Source organism: Hippocampus guttulatus, chromosome 9, assembly GCF_054856545.1.
Source record: "Hippocampus guttulatus isolate MCC_2025c chromosome 9, RoL_Hgut_1.0, whole genome shotgun sequence".
Classification (NCBI taxonomy): Eukaryota; Metazoa; Chordata; class Actinopteri; order Syngnathiformes; family Syngnathidae; genus Hippocampus; species Hippocampus guttulatus.
In genome coordinates, this window is record NC_141269.1 from 3,077,135 (window position 1) to 3,096,559 (window position 19,425).

Genomic DNA, 19,425 nt, shown 5'->3' on the forward strand with positions numbered 1-19,425 from the left:
ATAATTTATCAAAGAAGCTGCTGCTCCAGACTCTTATACATAAGTGCTCTGTGTCACTTGTATCGGGGAGGACTTATAATCACAGACTGAGGCGAGTGAGTAATTATTAGGTTTGACGCGTGCAGAAAAAGCAAGGTGGAAGCGGTAAATTGAATGTGACACGATGACTGGTGTCAGGATCCTCATTGCCAGGAGAAGCAAATCAGCCTGCGACATATCCAGGTCAGTGACAGTGTGTATGTACGTACGGTAGTATGTGTTCGTACAACCTGTTGGCCACTTCTCTTACTTCGTCTGGTGGCATACTGACAAGATTCTCAAATTGGACGTTTCGGCGGGAGAGTGCGACAAAAGGGAACAGGGGGGCCAGTGTGAAGGACGACATGCAACTGGAGCTCGGCAGGAAGGGGGTGGTGGGATGGGGTGGCAGTGGTGAAGGTAGAACCTGCAAAACTGCTTTGTCACAGTTAAGAAGCTCGTCGCAGTGCGAGGCAAATGTATTTCATTAATAATAAGACATCAACTGGCTGGCGAGGCAGTTTTGTGCAAGCATTATGGGTGTTACAAGACTGCTAAAATAGATCTTCAAAGAACCAGAGTCTTCTTTAGCTTTTCAAGCTCATGCCCGTAAGAAACGGCAATTTGGATGTAGCCTGCGAATCAATAAAGTGATGAAATATTGCAGTCTTAGTGCCTTGGAATACATTCCAGGACACCGGTTGAATGCTGATCGTTTCTTCAGTTTTCATAATTTCACAAAGAAAGTATTTGCGAGGAACACGGATAGAGCCAAGAGCTACCCAAATATAATATTAATTATTTTGGCCTTGGTTTATAACCGCCATGTGTGTGTTTTTTTTTTTTTTTAATGCACCTCATGTGCAGTCAAAAGTGAAACTGAAAGCTGTTTCTCTGCTGATGTAGCTAATTATAGCCCGTGTGGTAGTCAACTTTTCCGTCACAATTTGACTGTAGGCCCTAACGTTTATTACCGTGTAAATACTAAAAGCTGAGATGGCAGGTAATGCCATTTGTGTCAAGTGGATTTGTGTATTGGTTGGCAAATGTGTGGTGTCGCCATCGAGTTTCCTCTGGGATGTTATTCAGGGTAGTGTACGAGCTAATAGTATCGCTAATGCTACTGAATACTCTTTTGAATAACAGGAGTTCATGATTGTGTACATTCTAGAGGCAGATTTTCACTGACCCTTTCCCATTTAAGTGCATTGTTGCTATCTTAGAGCACCCGGTTGGGTTGACTGTAATTGCTTAGATTGAACTGTAAATAGTTTTCTCTCGCTATTCACGGCCCTGGTGCAAATAGCAAAAATATGAACGTAAATGTTCTTGTCGTGACTGTCTTTGGTTCCTGGAGTCGCTGTGCTCTGGTGTGGGAGATGTTTTCGATGGCCTCCACTCAAGCAAACAATTGTCTTTGCCGTTTTCCTCCGTGGGGTAATTTTTACGCACACAAATATGACTTAACTCACGAAAACAAGAACTTCAGTCGTGATGATGGTATGATTAGATTTTGTCAATGAGTGTCGTGTGTCTGAGTGGTAAAAAAAATGCATGATCTTCCACTCCCACCCCCTAATCACTTACTTGTGCTGATTATATGGAATAGAGAGCACCTGCACTGCCACCTGTGGCCATCTGCCGCAAATGCAAATAAATAAAATAAACGTGGCTCTTACAGTTGTCTATTAGACAAGGCTATGGCTTGATTAAATGAAGCTCCTCTCACCTATGTAGTTATTGGGCACCACAGCAATCATTTTTAAATTAGAAATGGCCTTGTCTCACGCAAATTGGAAAATACGTGAATGCCAAACCACAGATACGCGGGATTCACTAAATATCACAAATTATGATTGCAACACCCGTACCACTTGCCTATTATTCAGGGATTTGCCACCATCTTGTGGTATTTTAAATTGGTCTGTCTTATAGTTTTTGGGTAGTCTACAATGACATTGTCATCAAAACATAACCACTCGTTTCATCCTTTTAGAAGTATTCATCAGAAAATGTTTGCTCCTCCCACCCCTTTAAAATACTCTCAAAATAAAATTTTTTGGGTTAGCTCTCTGGTGTGTCTTGGCCAATTGTTGCCCGAGGCAGTGTGTGCGTGTGCGCCCCATACCAGTGGCTTGTGTAGTTTACAAAATATGTGTTCTACAATGCCTTTTGCATACCGTAAATGTAGCCAAGCTGTATATGCGTGATTCTAGCGTCTGTGTAATGGCCTTATGTTAATTGCTCACCCCTGCCTACAGTGGCGGCCTCGTATGCCCTCCCGTGTTCGTCCTCCACTTCACGGATAAAGTAACTGCAAAAGACCAATAGTGACGGGAAGAGTCTCGGGTGTGAGTCACTGCCCTACTTTGGAGCCACGCGGCTTTCGATCACCGTCAACCCGTTGGTACCGTGGTTTGTAGCATCTCTCTCGAACCAAAACTCACAACTACTATACTGTAGATGGCTACACCGACAGATATATGCACATAATTCAACGAAAAAAAAATCATAACATGCCCATGAAAACATATTGTACCATACCATAAAATCAATACAGTACCATATTGTCATACTGGTGGTCCAGTGGTTAGCGCGTCGACCTCACAGTGCAGCGCTTGTGGGTTCGATCTCGGCTCCGGCCTTCCTGTGTGGACTTTGCGTGTTCTCCCTGTGCCTGCGTGGGTTTTCTCCAGGTACTCTGGCTTCGTCCCACATTCCACAAACATACACGGCAGGCTGATTGAACACTCCAAGTTGTCCCTAGGTGTGAGTGTGAACGCAGATCGTTGTTCGTCTCTGTGTGCCCTGCGATTAGCTGGTAACCGGTTCAGGGTGTCCCCCGCCTACTGCTCGAAGACAGCTTGGATAGGCTCCAGCACCCCCTGTGACCATTGTGAGGATATACGGATCGGAAAATGAATCGATCGCGCTAACAATCACACCAAGGGACAATTCCCCGTATTCCTTGAAGCTGCCGCACATGTTTTTTGAATGTGGGAGCAAACTGGAGAACCCGGAGACAACCCACACAGGCACGGCGAGAACATGCAAACTCCACACAGGAAAGCCGGAGCTGGAATCGAACCCTGCAACTATGTACTCTGAGGCGGATGTGCTAACCAGTCCCCCACCGCGGTGCTAAAAAGAAAAAAAAAACGACAACCATACCATAAGAAGTACTGTATATACCATACATCCAAACCATACCCTATCTTAATAAAACTTTAAAAAGCTAAAGCTAATTTTTGGGGACATAACAGTTTGATACACACGTTTGAAATAAGCTCATTTCAACTACCTTTATATTATTATTCATAATGAATTCTACTAATCTATGTGGAAACACTGATCGCCATCATTTCTCGCAATAACTATCAATGCTTTTAAGAAGGTAGGGTTGAGAAATATCCGCACGCAAGACTTTATTTCTGAAAGGCGGCAACTGTCCACATTTACAAGTGGTCACGTCGACAGCATGACAAGGAAATCACAATGTCCAATCAGTGCTGAGCTATTTTTAGGAGAGGCCCGTGGGCATCCTGTTGGCGAACTCTGCGCTCCTCCTATCAGGACGAGTGATGGGTCGGGCACTCTTTCCTTGAGGGACGATAGATGAATGGATACGCCATTTTAATAGGACAAATTAATTAGCATTTCTATCCCTAAGATGAAGACGATATTGCTCTCCTATCCCAAATTTTAAATCCATATGATTTCATGATCATATGAAACATGTCTTGAAAGCAAGGCACCTTGGAAACTAGCTTCCCAAACTCGATCAAAGCAGAACCATTGGACTCTTTGTTCGCCGTCCAAAGGTCAGCTTTGTCTCGCCAACCTCTGAGAAAAGGCCTCGTAAATGTTTGACTCTCTTCTTCAGCCAGGAAGTCATTTTATTTATTTATTTTGAAAGTGTGTGTGTGTGTGTGTGTGTGTGTGTGCATGTGATCCTTTTTAAATGACTGCGTGTCAAAGTTGTGCATGTTCGGTCCACTAGTGCGGACGTTTTGTTGGGGCAGAGACTACTACTTTTATTATTTGCAAAAGGCTTGCTTCCGTACGGCAATGGAAATGGATTATTGCACTGAAAAGAAAAAAAAAGAATGCAACACACACAGACACAAAAATTGATAGGTAAAAAGGTATTTATTTTTGAGGTTAATCTAATATTTTGAGATTTTTTTTCTTTTATAACGATACTTTTTTTTTTAACCAATTGGCCCGATATACGACTTTCTTTCCCAAATATGGCTAGTCATGTCATTATTTTCTCTCCAGTGTGGCCACACACAAAATGCAGCATTCCAGTATCTGTATACACCGACCGACCTATCCACCTAAATTTGCGTTTTCACCCCAAACCACCCTGTTTTTCGTCCATTTAAAAAAACACAAAAAACGCTTTACTCTTTGGCCTCGGCAGCCGATGTCACTTTGAGGCAACGCCGAGTCACTTTGGACCAAGTGAAGGACAGCTGGCCTGACAGCTGGGCTCGCGGCCGATCTGTGGGGCTCCGCCGGAGTTTGACGAGTTATCGGTGTGGAATGCGGCTTTACCTGAAGGCAAGGACGGCGCCGCTAACCTCTTGAGTCTTGCTTCCTTTGGCACGATGGAAAGAGACTGCGTGTGAAACGACCCCATCGCATATTCCCAGTGCAGCATTCAGCTATTTTCTTTTTTTTGGGGCGGGGGTGTGGTGGGATATTCTCATTTCTTTTTTTGCTGAAAAACTATTTGTTGCTCTCGTAAAAGATGGTAGAAGTACTGATTTTAGGGTTACACGGTGGCATCTTGGTGCCAAGGAACTACCAAGCTATGTGTACAAAAGGCCGTTATAAATCTTTTTTTGGAGGGGTGGGGCAGTCAATTACTTGTGGATTTTTGCGATCCACGGAAAGACTTCCTTTCTCCTGCAAGTAGTCTGTATTTATTTTCAAGTCTTTTTTGTCATTGTAGGTCTGTATCTTTTCAGTCTCGTTACGTCAGCACTTTTTTCAGAAGTGTTTTTGTAGTTTTTCCTCTCATTTCTCCAACCGATAGTTTTTGGGGGACTTTTTCTGGGATGTTTGACTCCTGCTGCATCAGAGTTCGACATCCCTCCTCCCCCTCTTTCCTTTTCTTGAATCATGCTAATATTAATCATACACCCCTACCTTCATTTTTGTGCGTTGAGACAGTTTTCATCATTGAGCTGATTTAATTTTTTTTGTTATACATGAATCTTAATCATAAAACTTCCGGCCATTTGGTACTAATCCAAATCAGGCTTGTTTGCCCTAGTTGTCTTCTAATGGGATTGTCCTCGCTGATTAAGTGCATGTAGGCAAATGTTGAGATAACACCATCAGACAATTTCAAGAACTTTTTCTTTTTTTTTTTTTTTTGGTAATGTACTTTCCCCTAAAGCAAAAGATCTTGTGCATTTCCATCCCTCACAATGAAATCAGCAGCACGTGTTATAAATGACCAGAGGCATTTTGAGTAACATTTCCGAACCCAGGTGATCAAAGCCTTTTGATGGAGATAAGAACGCGTCCGCCGGGTACCGGTGCACAATTTCACACACTTGCAAGGGAGAGCAAAGACTCCCTTCTTCTCAGTGCCGAACAACAAATGAAAAATAAAAAAGCCTTCTTTTTTTTTTTCCTCTCCAGAAGTCTGTTGTGCTCCATCTAAACGTTTGTTGTATGCCATAAGATAAGAAAACCTTTATTTGTCTCACAATGGAGAAATTCACAATTTACAGCAGCAACATTGGGAGGGAAGAAAGTAGAAAAACATGAAGTATTTGCATGCACAAAAATAAATAAATAAATAAATACAAATATAAATTTATATAGGTGATATGCCTCCTCTCCAAATAGCTCCTCACCCAATTTGAAACTATCCCTCAAATCCCATTTTGTTCGAGTTTAGTTATCAATATTTTATGATATAGTGTAGCAAATGTTTTTTTTTTTTTCAACCAATAAAGAACCCAATCACATTTTTTTTTTGGGTCAGTTGCGGTCGTCATTTCTTCGATTAGTGCTGTTCATGCCAGTGCCGTAGATCGATTTACTCTGAATCCATACCGACTTTTGCTGGGTAATTTGTGTTTTTCTCAGAATTTTAAAACATCTTTGATAGTGATCGCATTGTGCTGCCTAAACCGGTGCTTTCCGGCCCTCCATCTTTTCTTTGGCGTCATTTAGCCACTTGATTCACTTTAGTAGGCACCAGAATTAAAAATGAACCAAGAAATTAAAGAAAACATCACACTCCCTTCATTTTCTCTAAGTTTTGTGATATCATTTTTCTGTATCTGCAGCGCCAATCTTAAAGTCGATCGTGACGTTAAAAGTTGACACGCCAACGGGGAATGCAAAAGTGCCGCATGCATAAAGACCACAGTGCGACAGTCGGATGTGACGTCCGTCAGCCAACACGACGGGCTGGAATGTGGCGCCCCCACCTGCGGCTTATCTGTTGGGCGTGGAACGAGCATTTCAAAACTCTGCATTCTCACCTTACGCCTTCGCTGCACGGTTACCTCAAAGTGTTCAGCATCGGGCTTTTGCGAGAATCTCAACGTCCCATCGCGTGTCTAGACGGGCAGCGCTGGTCACAGCGCAGCGTAAATGTTAGAGGTTGCGTGCGCGTCGTTGGGGTTATGGGTTTGACATCCGACATCATTCGATGAAATCATAACCTCTCACATCAACTCACTTTTGATACCCCTGAGGTGAAATGAGGATGAAACCCCCTCCTACATTGTCTGGAAAACATGATCGTATCAGGACGCACGAGTAATTTTCAGACCAGCAATTTTTCGGATTGGTGTTTTTAGGCTTAATGTATGTTGTCACTGACACAAACAGCAGTTTTTCGCCCTCTTAGTTGTTGTGCCAAGGTGACTAATGACATAGTTAAAAAAAAGAAAAAGCAAAACACCAAAATGAATTTTCCCTTCATTAGATGCTGACTGATCCCAAAGATTGATGTCCAGTAATCCCTCGTTTATCGCTGCGGTTACATTCCAAAAAGAACCCCTGATCAGTGAAATCCCCTAAGTCTTTATTATTATTATTTTTTTACAATTATTACGTTTCCAATTTTGTATTGACTGAAACCTTTTTTCAGGCCCAAGCATGTCAAAAAACAAACAATTTCTTTTCCAAACAAGTGACAGTTTTGAGAACAACTGTCCAGAACATTTTGTCCTGGAACTGCACAGCAATGAGGAGCGGGGGCCGTTGACAAAAAAAAAAAAAAAAAACGTGAAAGATGAACCGCGTTCTAGTGAGGGATTACTTTACTCCAAGCTCCTGCGGGAAATTATTGATAATATAGGTGAATAATTTTAGCACAGTCACACAGTATCAAAAATGATCAACCATAACAATGCTCAGTTTGAATGACAGTTTTTAGTGAGTCAGCACTCCGTCCTACATTCCCTGACTGACAGAGGTGACTATACGTCGTGACGCAGGAGAGACGTTTTATTGTAACGCTCCAAGCTTTCTGCAGATTTCCCGTTCAGGATTTTTCCCAAGTAAAATCGTCCTTGATGACGACACTTACCTCCACCCATTACACGAGGAAAAAAAAAAAAGAAAGTGTTGGCCACACACAACGCGACAACTTGATTTTTATTTTTTTAAACTGAGCAGTTTGTCTTGCAAATGCAAAACCTGTAGGTGGGATGAGGTAGTTAACTGCCACTAACCGCCAGTGGAAGTAATAATGAGGGCGTCGAATGCGAAGGGCAATACCTGCAAAACTGGTTTGAGAGCCAACACAAGGCAGTCGGCTTGAATTAGAACGGCTGCTGCTTCTGAATATATCATCCCGATATTGTGAATCTCATGCCCAGTAAATGCGCAGAGCTTCAATGACCCGTTGGGTCAATGGCATGTACCAAACAAGGAAATTCTTTGTTTACTTTGAGATGGCATCGCCTCCTTTTTCCGACAACGCCTCTGTCCGCTCGCGCATTCTTCAGCGTGAACCTGACTAATGCCAAACATTTCATACCGCCTTGCCTACACACGAAGATTAAAAAAAATCTTCACGTATTGCATGTTTTGCACAGCTTTTAAAAGCGAGCGTTCGGTCTGCAAAGATGCTGATTTCGTTGGACCAAAAGAGAAAGAGAGAAGTGTCAGGCTTGCGTGTTAGGAGAACTTCCTCACAAGCCCTTTAATTTTGTTGGTGATGGCAGCCAACCCTTCCACTAAAAATGCCGCTGGATGTCAGCAATGTTGTGTTTTGCACCATTTGGTGCTCTCTTTTATGAATTTGGAGATGCACAAATATTCTCCGTATTATTTTATATGAACGGAATGGGTCGTGGAACCATACCCTTGCTGTGAAGTTGGCGTTTCACATTGAAGCTCTTTTGAAGATATTCTTGGAAAGCTGCTGAAAGATGGTTTTTTTGTTTGTTTGTTTGTTATTTTTTTAAATAGACCATTTCACCTTGCTCCCCGCCTGCCATCAACACATTTTGCCTTAAAAAAAACAAAACAAAAGAAATCCCATGACCGTGTCAAATGTCCCAATCTGAATACAAGTGGTGGTCCAGTGGTTAGCGCGTCGACCTCACAGCGCAGAGGTCGTGGGTATGAGCTCGGCTCCGACCTTCCTGTGTGGAGTTAGCATGTTCTCCTTGGGCCTGCGAGGGTTTTCTCCGGGTACTCCGGTTTCCTCCCACATTCCAAAAACATGCATGGCAGGCTGATTGAACACTCTAACGTGTCCCCGGGTGTGAGTGTGGGTGTGGATGGTTGTTCGTTTCTGTGCGTCCTGCGATTGATTGGCAACCGGTTCAGGGTGTCTCCCGCCTACTGCCCGAAGACAGCTGGGATAGGCTTCAGCACCCCTCGCGACCCGTGTGAGGACAAAGCGGATCTGAAAATGAATAAGTAAATGAATGAATGAATACAAGTGATTATAAAGCATGTGAGCCCAATGAGAACTTTGTCGGTTGAGTGCAATTCTTTATTTGTCAATTGCCGAATGTGGGCAGTCCACTCACGGTCATTGTTTTGCTGCCACTCCTGCATCATGTTCATGAAGTGGATGGTTTGTTGTCATGCTCACTGCACGGTTTGCTTTGACCAACAAACGGGAGAAAATGAAGCGACTTGCCTCGTGCCAGTGAGCACCTCCCCGTGTGATCATCAATGTAAATCCTTCTCCTGGGAACTAAAGAGTGTAATGAGAGTGGCAAAGACTAATGAGGTCAATGTCTGGGGAGGTGGTGTGGAGGACACCGCATTTTGAAAGGGAGATTCGGTTTAAGAAAGCAATTTGTCCGATTACATCTTTCCGTGCATTGACCTATTGTTCGCTGGTGCATTTGTTTTTCGGAAGTACATTTGATTGAATATCAGAGAAAGGTGGGAAAAGTGTGGTGTTCCACTTCACAATTTCTTGAATGATCTCTGCCAAGCATGAAAGTGGGAGCCCTGGCTTTGGTCGCCGTTTCTTCTTAAGTTACCCTAGCTCGATTATCAACAAAGCTGTATTGTGTTGTATTTTCTTAATTCACTTAAGTGTAGCTCCATCTAGTGGATGCATAATGCAACCGCAGCCACTATTGTGGCTTCTATTTTACGCGCCCTATATATGAAAACTGTTTTTAAATAGGCCATTCGCTGAAGGTGCGCCTTATACTCCGGTGCGTCTTATAGTGCGGAAAATATAGTCCTTTCTGAAATCAGACACATGGCTACGAAACCCCGGCTGCTGCCTGTACGAGGGATGAACTGTCAAATTTCCTTTGAGGGGTTCATTAGAAAAAAAATGATGGATTGGACTCATCGATCTTATTTTTATTTTTGTTGGAATTTACTAGGCAGACGGCATGCGGTTGGAACCCACCTTCGAGTTCAGTGATTCTCTACCTTTATCGAGCCGAGGCACAGATTTTCCGTTCACCGAAAATATCACAAAAATGTGTACACCGGCATATTTTGTTTCGTCTTACATCTAGTGGAAAAGCATTTCAATTGTTCAGCGTGTCACGATGCAACGCGGGCATAGATAGTTTCAAATAAATAAAGAAAGAAATTAAGGGAAATTGCCTCATTCCCCGCGGTGCATCTGATGGTCTGATGCGGAGTTAGAAATCACGCTTCTAGTTTATAGCGGCCGATGCTTTTATGTAAACAGTTTTTTATGTCAATCTGTAAGGCTTCGGAAACAGCAGATTTTTCACAGTATTGTAAAGCTTCTTCATGGAAGGAGCTATCATTTTTTTCCCCCCGTGCCTTTTTAAGCATCCTTCGGACCACATTGTTTGCTTGACGTCTCGGCGGCGTCAAAATAGCTCACGTGTTATCCGTCCGTGACCAACGCATCTCCTTGCCTAAGCGCTCTTATGGACCAAGGCACTCAACCGCGTTTGGTTTGATGAGATGGCTCGTTAAATAGAGGATGCCTTTGAAGGGCTGTTGTTGGGGCGGGGGGAAGTAGGCCATCGACGTGTTGTCGCCTCGACAGCTCGTTTGGAGTGTTTTTCGGCCTCGCTTTTGTCAAAAAGACAAACGAAGCGGTTGCGTGTGGCCTTCATCGAAAGGTCGATATTGCCATGCGCGGATCAGATGTTGTCATGTGGAACTTGTCCAAACAAATGACAACAGGAGTACGTGCTGTGTTTGGTCTGATTCAAATTGTAGCGATGTGAGATTTAACTACACGCGATTATAAGGACTTCGTGTTCACATGCGTTAGCGCTCCAACAAAGACAGTTGAATTGTTGGCGTGTCTGAAAATTGCCATTCGCAAATGGGTTCGTTCAAATCCCAAACGACAAACTACTGTTCCCTTCAAAATAATCCCTGGAGTCCAACTCACTTTCCAAACCATTTCTGCCATGACTTGATGCACTCCTAAAAGGATTCTTCCGGGAACCTCCGCAACGTCGTCACGGCCGTCCACGTCTTACAAAATACAATATTATGAAATGCCCTTTTTCCTTTCACTGCATTTTCTTATGTGGCCATTCCCATTCCTTTCAATGAGGAAAGATGATTTGCGATGTGGGCATTTTGGGTTACGAGCCAGCTCGATCATGGATGGAATTGAAGTTGAAGTCCTAAGGCACCGCCGTATCAGGCAAAAACGCGGCGGAACCTTGACTTGGACTACGTAGCCAACGGCCTCTGCGTGCAACTCTGTGACACGGCAGAGATGCATGCGTTTTATTACTATGCGTGTGTGCTTTTGGGGCTTCTTGGCTGGCTGGCTGTTTTGAAATGGTGAGTGGCAGTCATGCGTGCAAACGAGCGCAAGCCGAGTACGCCGGCGGTTGATCACAAATGATTGATCGTGATTTTTCGACCAGCCAAACACATTTGTAGATTTCCCCAAAGTCTTCTTTTGTTCTTCAAAACATTAGCCTAGCATCGGGCTACGTCCCCATGATCCCTGCCGGGCTTCACCATGGTGACCGTAGAAAAGGTACTTGGTGTTGCACCCCAGTGGCTGCTCAGCCATGATTAATTCAGGTAGACCTCGGGTGGGGTTGGGGATGGGGGGCAGGCTAGGTTACCAAGCCGGAGATCTGGTGTCAGGTTGCCATAAAGCTGCAGTGTTTAGGTGCACAAGCGCTCTTGGGATCGAGCCCAGGCTGCAGCTGGCAACCTTGGACTGCTTGTTCCCGAAATAGCGACTGGATGTGAATGATGAAGCTGGGCTCTGTTTTTTGTGTCCATTCATTCGGTGAAGTTGTTTTGAATGCTGTGGCGGATGATAGCCGAAACGCTTATCAGTAGCTCTAACCTAATTAACGAGTATAATGTGTTGCTATAAAATTGTATTAATTTACTCAAAACGAATGCTCTTCATTTGGTGGTGTTTCCTTTTGGCTGCCCTTGTTCCAGGATGTGTCGATCAATCATATTATGGTGCCGTGTTTTATCTCGGAAGCATCGGAGCAAATTCAAGGTTTACAATGCCCCCCCCCCAAAAATTAAATAAATAAATAAAAAATACATCGAATATTTTCCACATCAGCCCATGTAATTTAAACAATATTAGCTGTTATTTTTAACCAATCAAATTTCAAATTTGCCCGCAACGATGTTTGCTTTTTTTTTCTCCCCCCTAATCATCTGATCGGATGGTCAGAATAAGCCAAGTTCAATGAGCAAAACACGTCTCTAGCCAACTGCGTACATTATGTTTTATTAATCGGCATCTCTCGTGTGTGTGTGTGTGTGTATTTAAAAAATGTATTGTCATGCTATTGGCAAAATATTGATTCTGCACTGCTCAAGACGATGAACATGGCACAAATGTTTTCTATTATATTGTGATTTTTTTTTTGTTTTTTTTTTGTACAAAGCATTCTGAATGCCTCAGTTGCATGGCACGCCACCGTTTGAAGTTGCTGTCACACAGATGAAATCAAACAACTCTTTGAGGGTCCTTCTCAAGATCAGATTAATTTCGACTCTCAGCGTGACATCACACGACCAGATAATGACTTGCTCCGAATCAAAGCGGGGGGAAATTCAGCCCCCTGTAATTAATGCAGAGTGTGTCCCCACAATGTGCGTCAACGAGCTTGTCTTCATATTTTCTATCTGTCCTCTTTGTCATCGGTCAACAATGATGGATGGAGGAGTCGCTTTGAGTGGCAGCCTCATCAATCAGAACTTTCTGAGTGGGGGCGGGGGGGGCACCAAGGAGGCCGATGGCACATCTGGACGCAGCTGCACTCGTTCAACCAAAAGTTTAATCTTGTAGGGGCGCTGTAAAAATCTCTCTTCCTGTCCAAAAGATTGACTGTTAACAGAGCAAAACAACAGAAACGGTTTGTCAGCAGCGTAGTCCAACCTCAGGCAAGTTGATCTGCATTGTTCATTTTCCAAAAAAGAATTCAAGCAATTACAAGTTACACTTTCCTAAAAAGAAGGAAGTAAGATTTTTCACACTTTAAATGCAAGTGGCCAATCAAATTCTCGAATGATTTTTAGTTATGATGATGATGATGATTATATATACTGTATATATCTTAAAATTGCAAATATATCTCTTGGAGTTGTGGCTATGTCAATCGAACAGTGCACTTGGTGTATTGTCTGTATTAAAAAAAAAAAGAAGTATATCCATGTTGGCAGTAGCTGTTACTCATGGATATTGTTACGTTGGTTAGATATTTTGATGAGATATAGTGGATGTCAAAAGTCTACACACCCTTGTTCAAATGCCATTTTAAAAATAAAAACCAAAAAAATTAGACCAACATACGTATGTCACACACATGAACGGTTAAAGTTTTGAAATGATTCATCTTGGTCTCATTTTTGCATACCACTAAAACCTGGCAAAGCGTGTCCACTTTTTATATTTGGAAAAAGTAGTCAGCATGTACATTTATGTGGCGTAAAACGTTTTTAATGGGGTGCAGATATTGTTAATTTCCTCGGGGGAGCTGCGGGAAGGCATTTTAAGAGTTGTTTATTTTATGTTACTTGTTCGGCTCACAACATTGTCGTCCGTTTTCTTCAATCTTGGCACCAACCTGTCGAAAATAATTTGGTTTTCCGCGTTCACGTGTTGTTTGCCGGCGCCAGGGCCGCCGTGACCTCAAATTCACGACTTTCTCCCTTTTAACACGAGAGTTCAAGAATGCCTGGCGTCGCTTCAGAGCCAGGCGCATTCCATCGCTGATCACTTCTTGATGTATGGATCACGGCGTGCTGTACTTCTCTTTGGACGTGATTTAAGATACAGCAGCGAAACAGGAATTCAACCTTGTTATTTATATATTTATTTTGGGGTACAAGATGGATGGTGTCATTGTTGGTATCCCGCTGCGAGGTTAAAGGGGTAGCCATATGATTTCGTGCCTCCTTTATCTTGCGCAGAGCACACAAACGCAAGCACCGAATCTCACCTCAGTCATTCTAATTGGACAGCCTCCATTCCTTGATCCGATATTGTTTTCACGCACAGCCGGCGTAATGGCCGTGTAGGCGCACGCCGTGTTCATTTGTGCCGTCGAGTCGGAACATGACAGCCTCACTGGCGGAATGAAATTGACATCCATGTTGTTATTTTTTTCCTTATCTCCTTTTGTTTACGCCGGCTTCAATAATAAAAACGTCACGGCCGCAATTTGGACGTGAGAGAGTGTGACTTTTATGGCTGGCGGCACCATTTATTTGCCAATGCGCAAAGAACATTTGATCTGAGCGTGGCGCTGCTGAGATTGTTTGCTGTTGTGCGTCTGGAACCCCAAAAAAAATCGAATGAAGAAAAAGTCAGGCGAGCAAAAAGAAAAATCAAAACATTATTTTAAAACTGATAATACATATTTTTACATTTGTAAAACAATAATTTGAATCTCAATATTATAAGAGAGTAAGTTTTTTTCCCCCCTAGATTTTTAAAAACTTAAAATCGGGTTACGTTGACACACAATCTACTTCGTGTAAATTTCCCCATTTTAAAATCTAGAAAAAATAGTTTGTGCAGTATTGTATTTTTTAATTTTTAATTTAAAAATGAGTCAATATGACACGCAGCGTAACATGGTTGCAGCACACCTTCATTATTCTATATTTGTGTGCTTCAAAATGGGTCATATTCACCCACAGCATCACCTGAGACTGTAAAAAACAAAACAAAAAAAAACTCCATTTAAAATGTAGACAAAATATGCACTTCACACCCTTGATATTTGTCTAGATTTTTTGTTTGATCCGCAACATAACTTAAAGGTTCAGCTTCAAATAGTTTTCTTGATTTTGAACCTTCAAATCCTGAAAATTTGGCAGATGGATTTTGAAGCACACTTTGTTACTGTCACGATTAAAATTCACCTCTCACCTCCTCTCTCCTCTTTTTTTTTTCCTCTCTCCATTTCCCCACCCAGCTGGTCGGCGGCCAGTTTGACCTGGAGATGAACTTTATCATCCAGGAGCCCGAGAGCATCGTGTGTATGGTGGAGCTCCTGGATAAGTGCGAGCCCACCGGCCAGGCCGAGGTGTGGAGCATCTTCACCGCAATTCTCAAGAAGAGCGTGCGCAACCTGCAGGCGTGCACCGACGTGGGCCTCATTCAGCTGGTGCTGCGGCGCATCTCCGACACCGACAGCATGATCGCAGGTACGCAAGGCCAAGTGGGGACACTGACTGACTGGGTGAAAGAAATGTAAATATTTTTCCAACTAAATTGGTTTGACCTTTTCATTATGTAAGAAAAGCTATATCAAAATAGCACTTTTTATTCGCTTTTAGCCCCCAAATATTCAACCCCCCCCCCCCCCCCCCCCACCAAATCTCTAAAACATAAAATCAGGACTGTTTTGTTGACACACTCAATTTTGGGAAATCTTGTCACGTTCGTACTTAAAATGTTTTGGATTGACGTGAAATCAACTGAGGTGTAAATGGGAGTTTGGTTCCTTTTGTGGGAGTGAGGCTTGTTTGGGGGACATTTTTGGTTCCGGGGATAAAAGGCTTTGCGACAACTCTGTTGTGAGACATTGGGAAATTGCCGGCATTACTGGGATCTATTCCGACGGGACGGTGTTTGCGTCAGTGCTCTTCTCGCCAGCGAGAACAGCGCAAGCCTCCAGCAACTGTGCAGTCAAGTGAGGGTAAAGTAGATGTTTACTCAAGTGAAAACGTTCCATCTTTTAAGATCATTCCCCTGATATATGCCATTATCAAAAGTTCATGGTTTCATGGCAAAGACATCCAATTTGTTTGTCGACTTTGCTCATGTACATCAATTGGATTTCATGCTTGACCATTCTGACTCCCCCCCCCCCCCTTTTTTTTTTTTTACAGACTTGCTGGTGGACATGCTGGGTGTGCTAGCCAGCTACAGCATCACTGTCAAAGAGCTGAAATTATTCTTTAGCAAACTGCAAGGAGACAAAGGCCAGTGGGTGAGTCGGATAGTGTTGTTGTCTCGGGCATATTTGCGAAGAATGTGCTGAGAAGGCGTCGGCCGCGCGTTGTCCTCCCCCGCCTCGCCAGATCGATGTCCTTGTCACACAGATGTGATAGCTCATGATGTTGGTCCGGAGGATTTGCTTCACTTCTCATTGGCGCTTTTGGTTCCTGTGCAGTGTGACGCTGCAGATATACGAAGCGATCAAACAGTTCACCTCTTGAGGCGTGTTTGTAGAATTCATTGCATCAATGCAGCATTATAGCATCATTCTATCTCCCTACCTGACTAACAGTTTTAGACCTACTTAACTACCACTAAATAAACAGCTAAATGCCTGGATTAAAAAAAAAAAAAACATATCTCCATCCCTGTTTTGTTTGTGTCCAGATTGATCGACAAACTAATTGTTTGCTTGACTGGTTAATTAAGCGCAGTGGTTTATTTCGTGTGGACTTCAGCTTTACCCAAATTTGTGCATTCCCAGGGCTAGGCTACGTTACGCAAGGACCTTTATTTATTTCTTTTTGGATTCTTTCAGCCTCGGCATGCCGTGAAGCTCCTGTCAGTGTTGAAGTACATGGCTCACAGGAATGGCCCAGATTCCTTCTTTAGCTTCCCTGGCAAAAACGCAGCCGTGAGTACAATCTACCAAATTCTCCCCCGCCACTCCCACCCAAACATATTACAATGAATTTGGTCTTGTTGTGTTGGTTTACCAACAGGCAATAGCGCTTCCACCCATTGCAAAATGGCCGTACCAGAATGGCTTTACATTCCATACATGGCTCCGCATGGACCCTCTCAACAACCTCAATGTGGACAAAGACAAGCCTTACCTCTACTGGTCAGTCTTGGTTCCTTCACCCCGATCTCAGCGAGACAGTTTCCTTCCTCGGAATCTTACCCACCCGCTTCTCTGCTTTTCGTTCAGTTTCCGCACCAGTAAAGGCCTCGGCTATTCGGCACACTTTGTAGGCGGTTGTTTGATTGTGACCTCATTGAAAACCAAGGGGAAAGGATTCCAACACTGTGTGAAGTACGACTTCAAACCCCAGAAGGTAAGATGGGAACGAAAAATCAAACAACAGGGTAGGGGGGTAATAATTGTGTCATCTGGCCATTCTGTTTACAAAAGCTGTCGTTTCTTCCATTGTAGTGGTACATGGTGACTCTGGTACATGTCTACAACCGCTGGAAAAACAGCGAAATCAGCTGCTACGTCAACGGTGAGCTGGCATCCTTTGGAGAGATCGCCTGGTTTGTCAACACCAGCGATGTAAGTAGAAAGCCTTTGCGAAAGCGTGGCTAATTGGTCTAAGACAGGTGTTCTCAAACTGCGGTGCGCCCCCGGGGCTGATTATGTGGTTGGAGAGAGGGCCGAGTCAACTGTGGGTGGGTGTGGCTTTAAAAGACCGGGAAAGGCTGTTCTACGACTTAAAATTAACCTAGAAAATGATTCTTTGTTTGTTTTTTTAATTAGGGAGATGGTGACGGCTTGAGGTAGCGGTTTGTGGCGCATGGGAATCGGGGTGTACCAATTCTGTGGATGTGTTTGAACCATTTCAACCTGGCTGAAAAAAACCCCCAAAAACGTAGCTCTACACTAGAGTTTCCTTCAGTTCCTGTATTCTGTCAAATACTAATTCATCACTTGGATACAGTACTGTCATTTACAGAAGGACTTTATTTCCAGTCTCTCATTTTTGGTTGTAGTTATAAGGGGGCAAAATGGTGTAAAAGTTGCACCTCTTTTCTGCTCATTACACACAAATCACTGCATGCACTGTTGTCACAGCATGGAGGATTACTAGAGTCGCCAGTCGCGCATCAAAAAAGAACTGGCGCCGAATGCGAAGCGAGGCTGTCATTGAGGATATTTATAGCATGTTGTCCGAACATCTTTGCTGCTATTTTTGCCTCTTTTTATCATCACACCTTAATACGTGTTCTTTTCATCTTTAAAATGTTATTTTTTTCCCCGCTTTTTGGAGTGCTCAAAAACAGAATGCTTTTGTCCCACAGACATTCGACAAGTGCTTCCTAGGCTCGTCCGAAACGGCCGACGCCAACCGGGTCTTCTGTGGCCAGATGGGTGCCGTCTACTTATTTGGAGAAGCCCTCAATGCTGCGCAGATCCTTGCCATCTACCAGCTGGGGCCAGGGTATCAGGTAAGATGGAGAGAAGTTTGACAACTCTGCTCATTTCAACTGCACTACTGACCAAAAAACTTTTATTTTTACTAAACATATAGTATATTGTTAGCACAGCGATTCCTTGAATGAGCCGTTTATTTCCATAACAATGCTTGTAACTCAAAACACTCATCTGGTCAGTAGCCCACTTCAGACTGGAATTTTTCCCAAGTCCTTTAAAAGCTGTCATTTAGTCAAGCAAAGAAGATGGCGCAGTACCGAAAAATTCAGCCCGTATCAAATCTGCCATTCTTTGGCAAAATCCTAGAAAATATGACCACCAGATTACTGAATTGACCCTGTCTAATAAGGCTTTTGATAATCAGCCTGTTTTTATCGAACGATTTCTCTGTTTTTGAGTACGTAAACAGCTGACAATATTTGAGGAAATCAAAATAGAGTCCAAGACCAAAAATTAGAAATGATAAAATGTGATTGAGTGCAACAGACAAGATATGAAAAGATAGGCGATAAAGATCACTGCTGTCAATTTGGATTGTTGCAGCTGCATATTATTTATATAGTTATTTTTTTCAGGCACCTCAGGGCCAAAACAGAAAGACAGCCGTCACTTTGCGAGGCCTTTTTTTTCCTTTTCTTTTTTTTATATCTCCTCCTCATCTTGTCTCTCCTCATTGCCCCTCAGGGGACGTTCAAGTACAAGGCTGAAAGCGACTTGCTGTTTGCCGAGCACCACAAGATGCTGCTGTACGATGGCAAGCTGTCCGCCGCCATTGCTTTTGCGTACAACGCCCGCGCCACCGATGCCCAACTCTGCCTTGAGTCCTCTCCCAAGGACAACGCCTCCATTTTTGTGCATTCCCCGCACGCGCTCATGCTCCAGGTAAACTGTGTTTGTGTTCAGAATCACTCCCTTATCCACTATTGTCTTCATTATATCGTAAGCGACGAGAGTAAGTTTGCAGATATTAAAACTCGGGAGTCGGAAACGTGAGTGAATGATTCTGTACAGTCACTGTGTTAGGAATCATTCACTCATCCCCCTCACTTTGGCAAAGGTGGAGAAAGTTTTCAGTATAGCCGCATCATTAGAGCAGAAGGTTCACCTGCTGGCAATACCTGCAGGTTTGCTTATTAGGATGCTCACACACTGTCCAAGTAGCAAACACAAACACACATACAGTGCTCCTTTCCCTCTTGATTTTTTTTTCTCACAGTTTTTGACTTTTCCCTCTCATTAAAAAAAAGTGTTTTCAGTGTGCTTTCCAACAAGCTTGCAATACTGCAGCACCCTGTGAGAAATGACGCTGAAAAAGTAAATGAATCTAAAACCAGCTTCCGATACTGTA

The 19,425-nt window shown here is 43.2% G+C and overlaps 1 protein-coding gene across 7 annotated transcripts in view; it reads left to right on the plus strand.

The window, feature by feature from the left end:
• lrba (LPS-responsive vesicle trafficking, beach and anchor containing) overlaps nucleotides 1-19,425 on the plus strand; it is a 175,606-nt gene that overhangs the window by 1,777 nt on the left and 154,404 nt on the right. For all 7 annotated transcript variants that reach the window (XM_086119001.1, XM_086119003.1, XM_086119004.1 and 4 more), the window contains exons 2-9: nucleotides 14,895-15,126; nucleotides 15,814-15,914; nucleotides 16,461-16,556; nucleotides 16,645-16,766; nucleotides 16,854-16,980; nucleotides 17,079-17,198; nucleotides 17,945-18,091; nucleotides 18,762-18,959. In XM_086119001.1, the coding sequence (XP_085975127.1) occupies nucleotides 14,895-15,126; nucleotides 15,814-15,914; nucleotides 16,461-16,556; nucleotides 16,645-16,766; nucleotides 16,854-16,980; nucleotides 17,079-17,198; nucleotides 17,945-18,091; nucleotides 18,762-18,959 (1,143 nt within the window). The remainder of the gene's footprint in view (nucleotides 1-14,894; nucleotides 15,127-15,813; nucleotides 15,915-16,460; nucleotides 16,557-16,644; nucleotides 16,767-16,853; nucleotides 16,981-17,078; nucleotides 17,199-17,944; nucleotides 18,092-18,761; nucleotides 18,960-19,425) is intronic.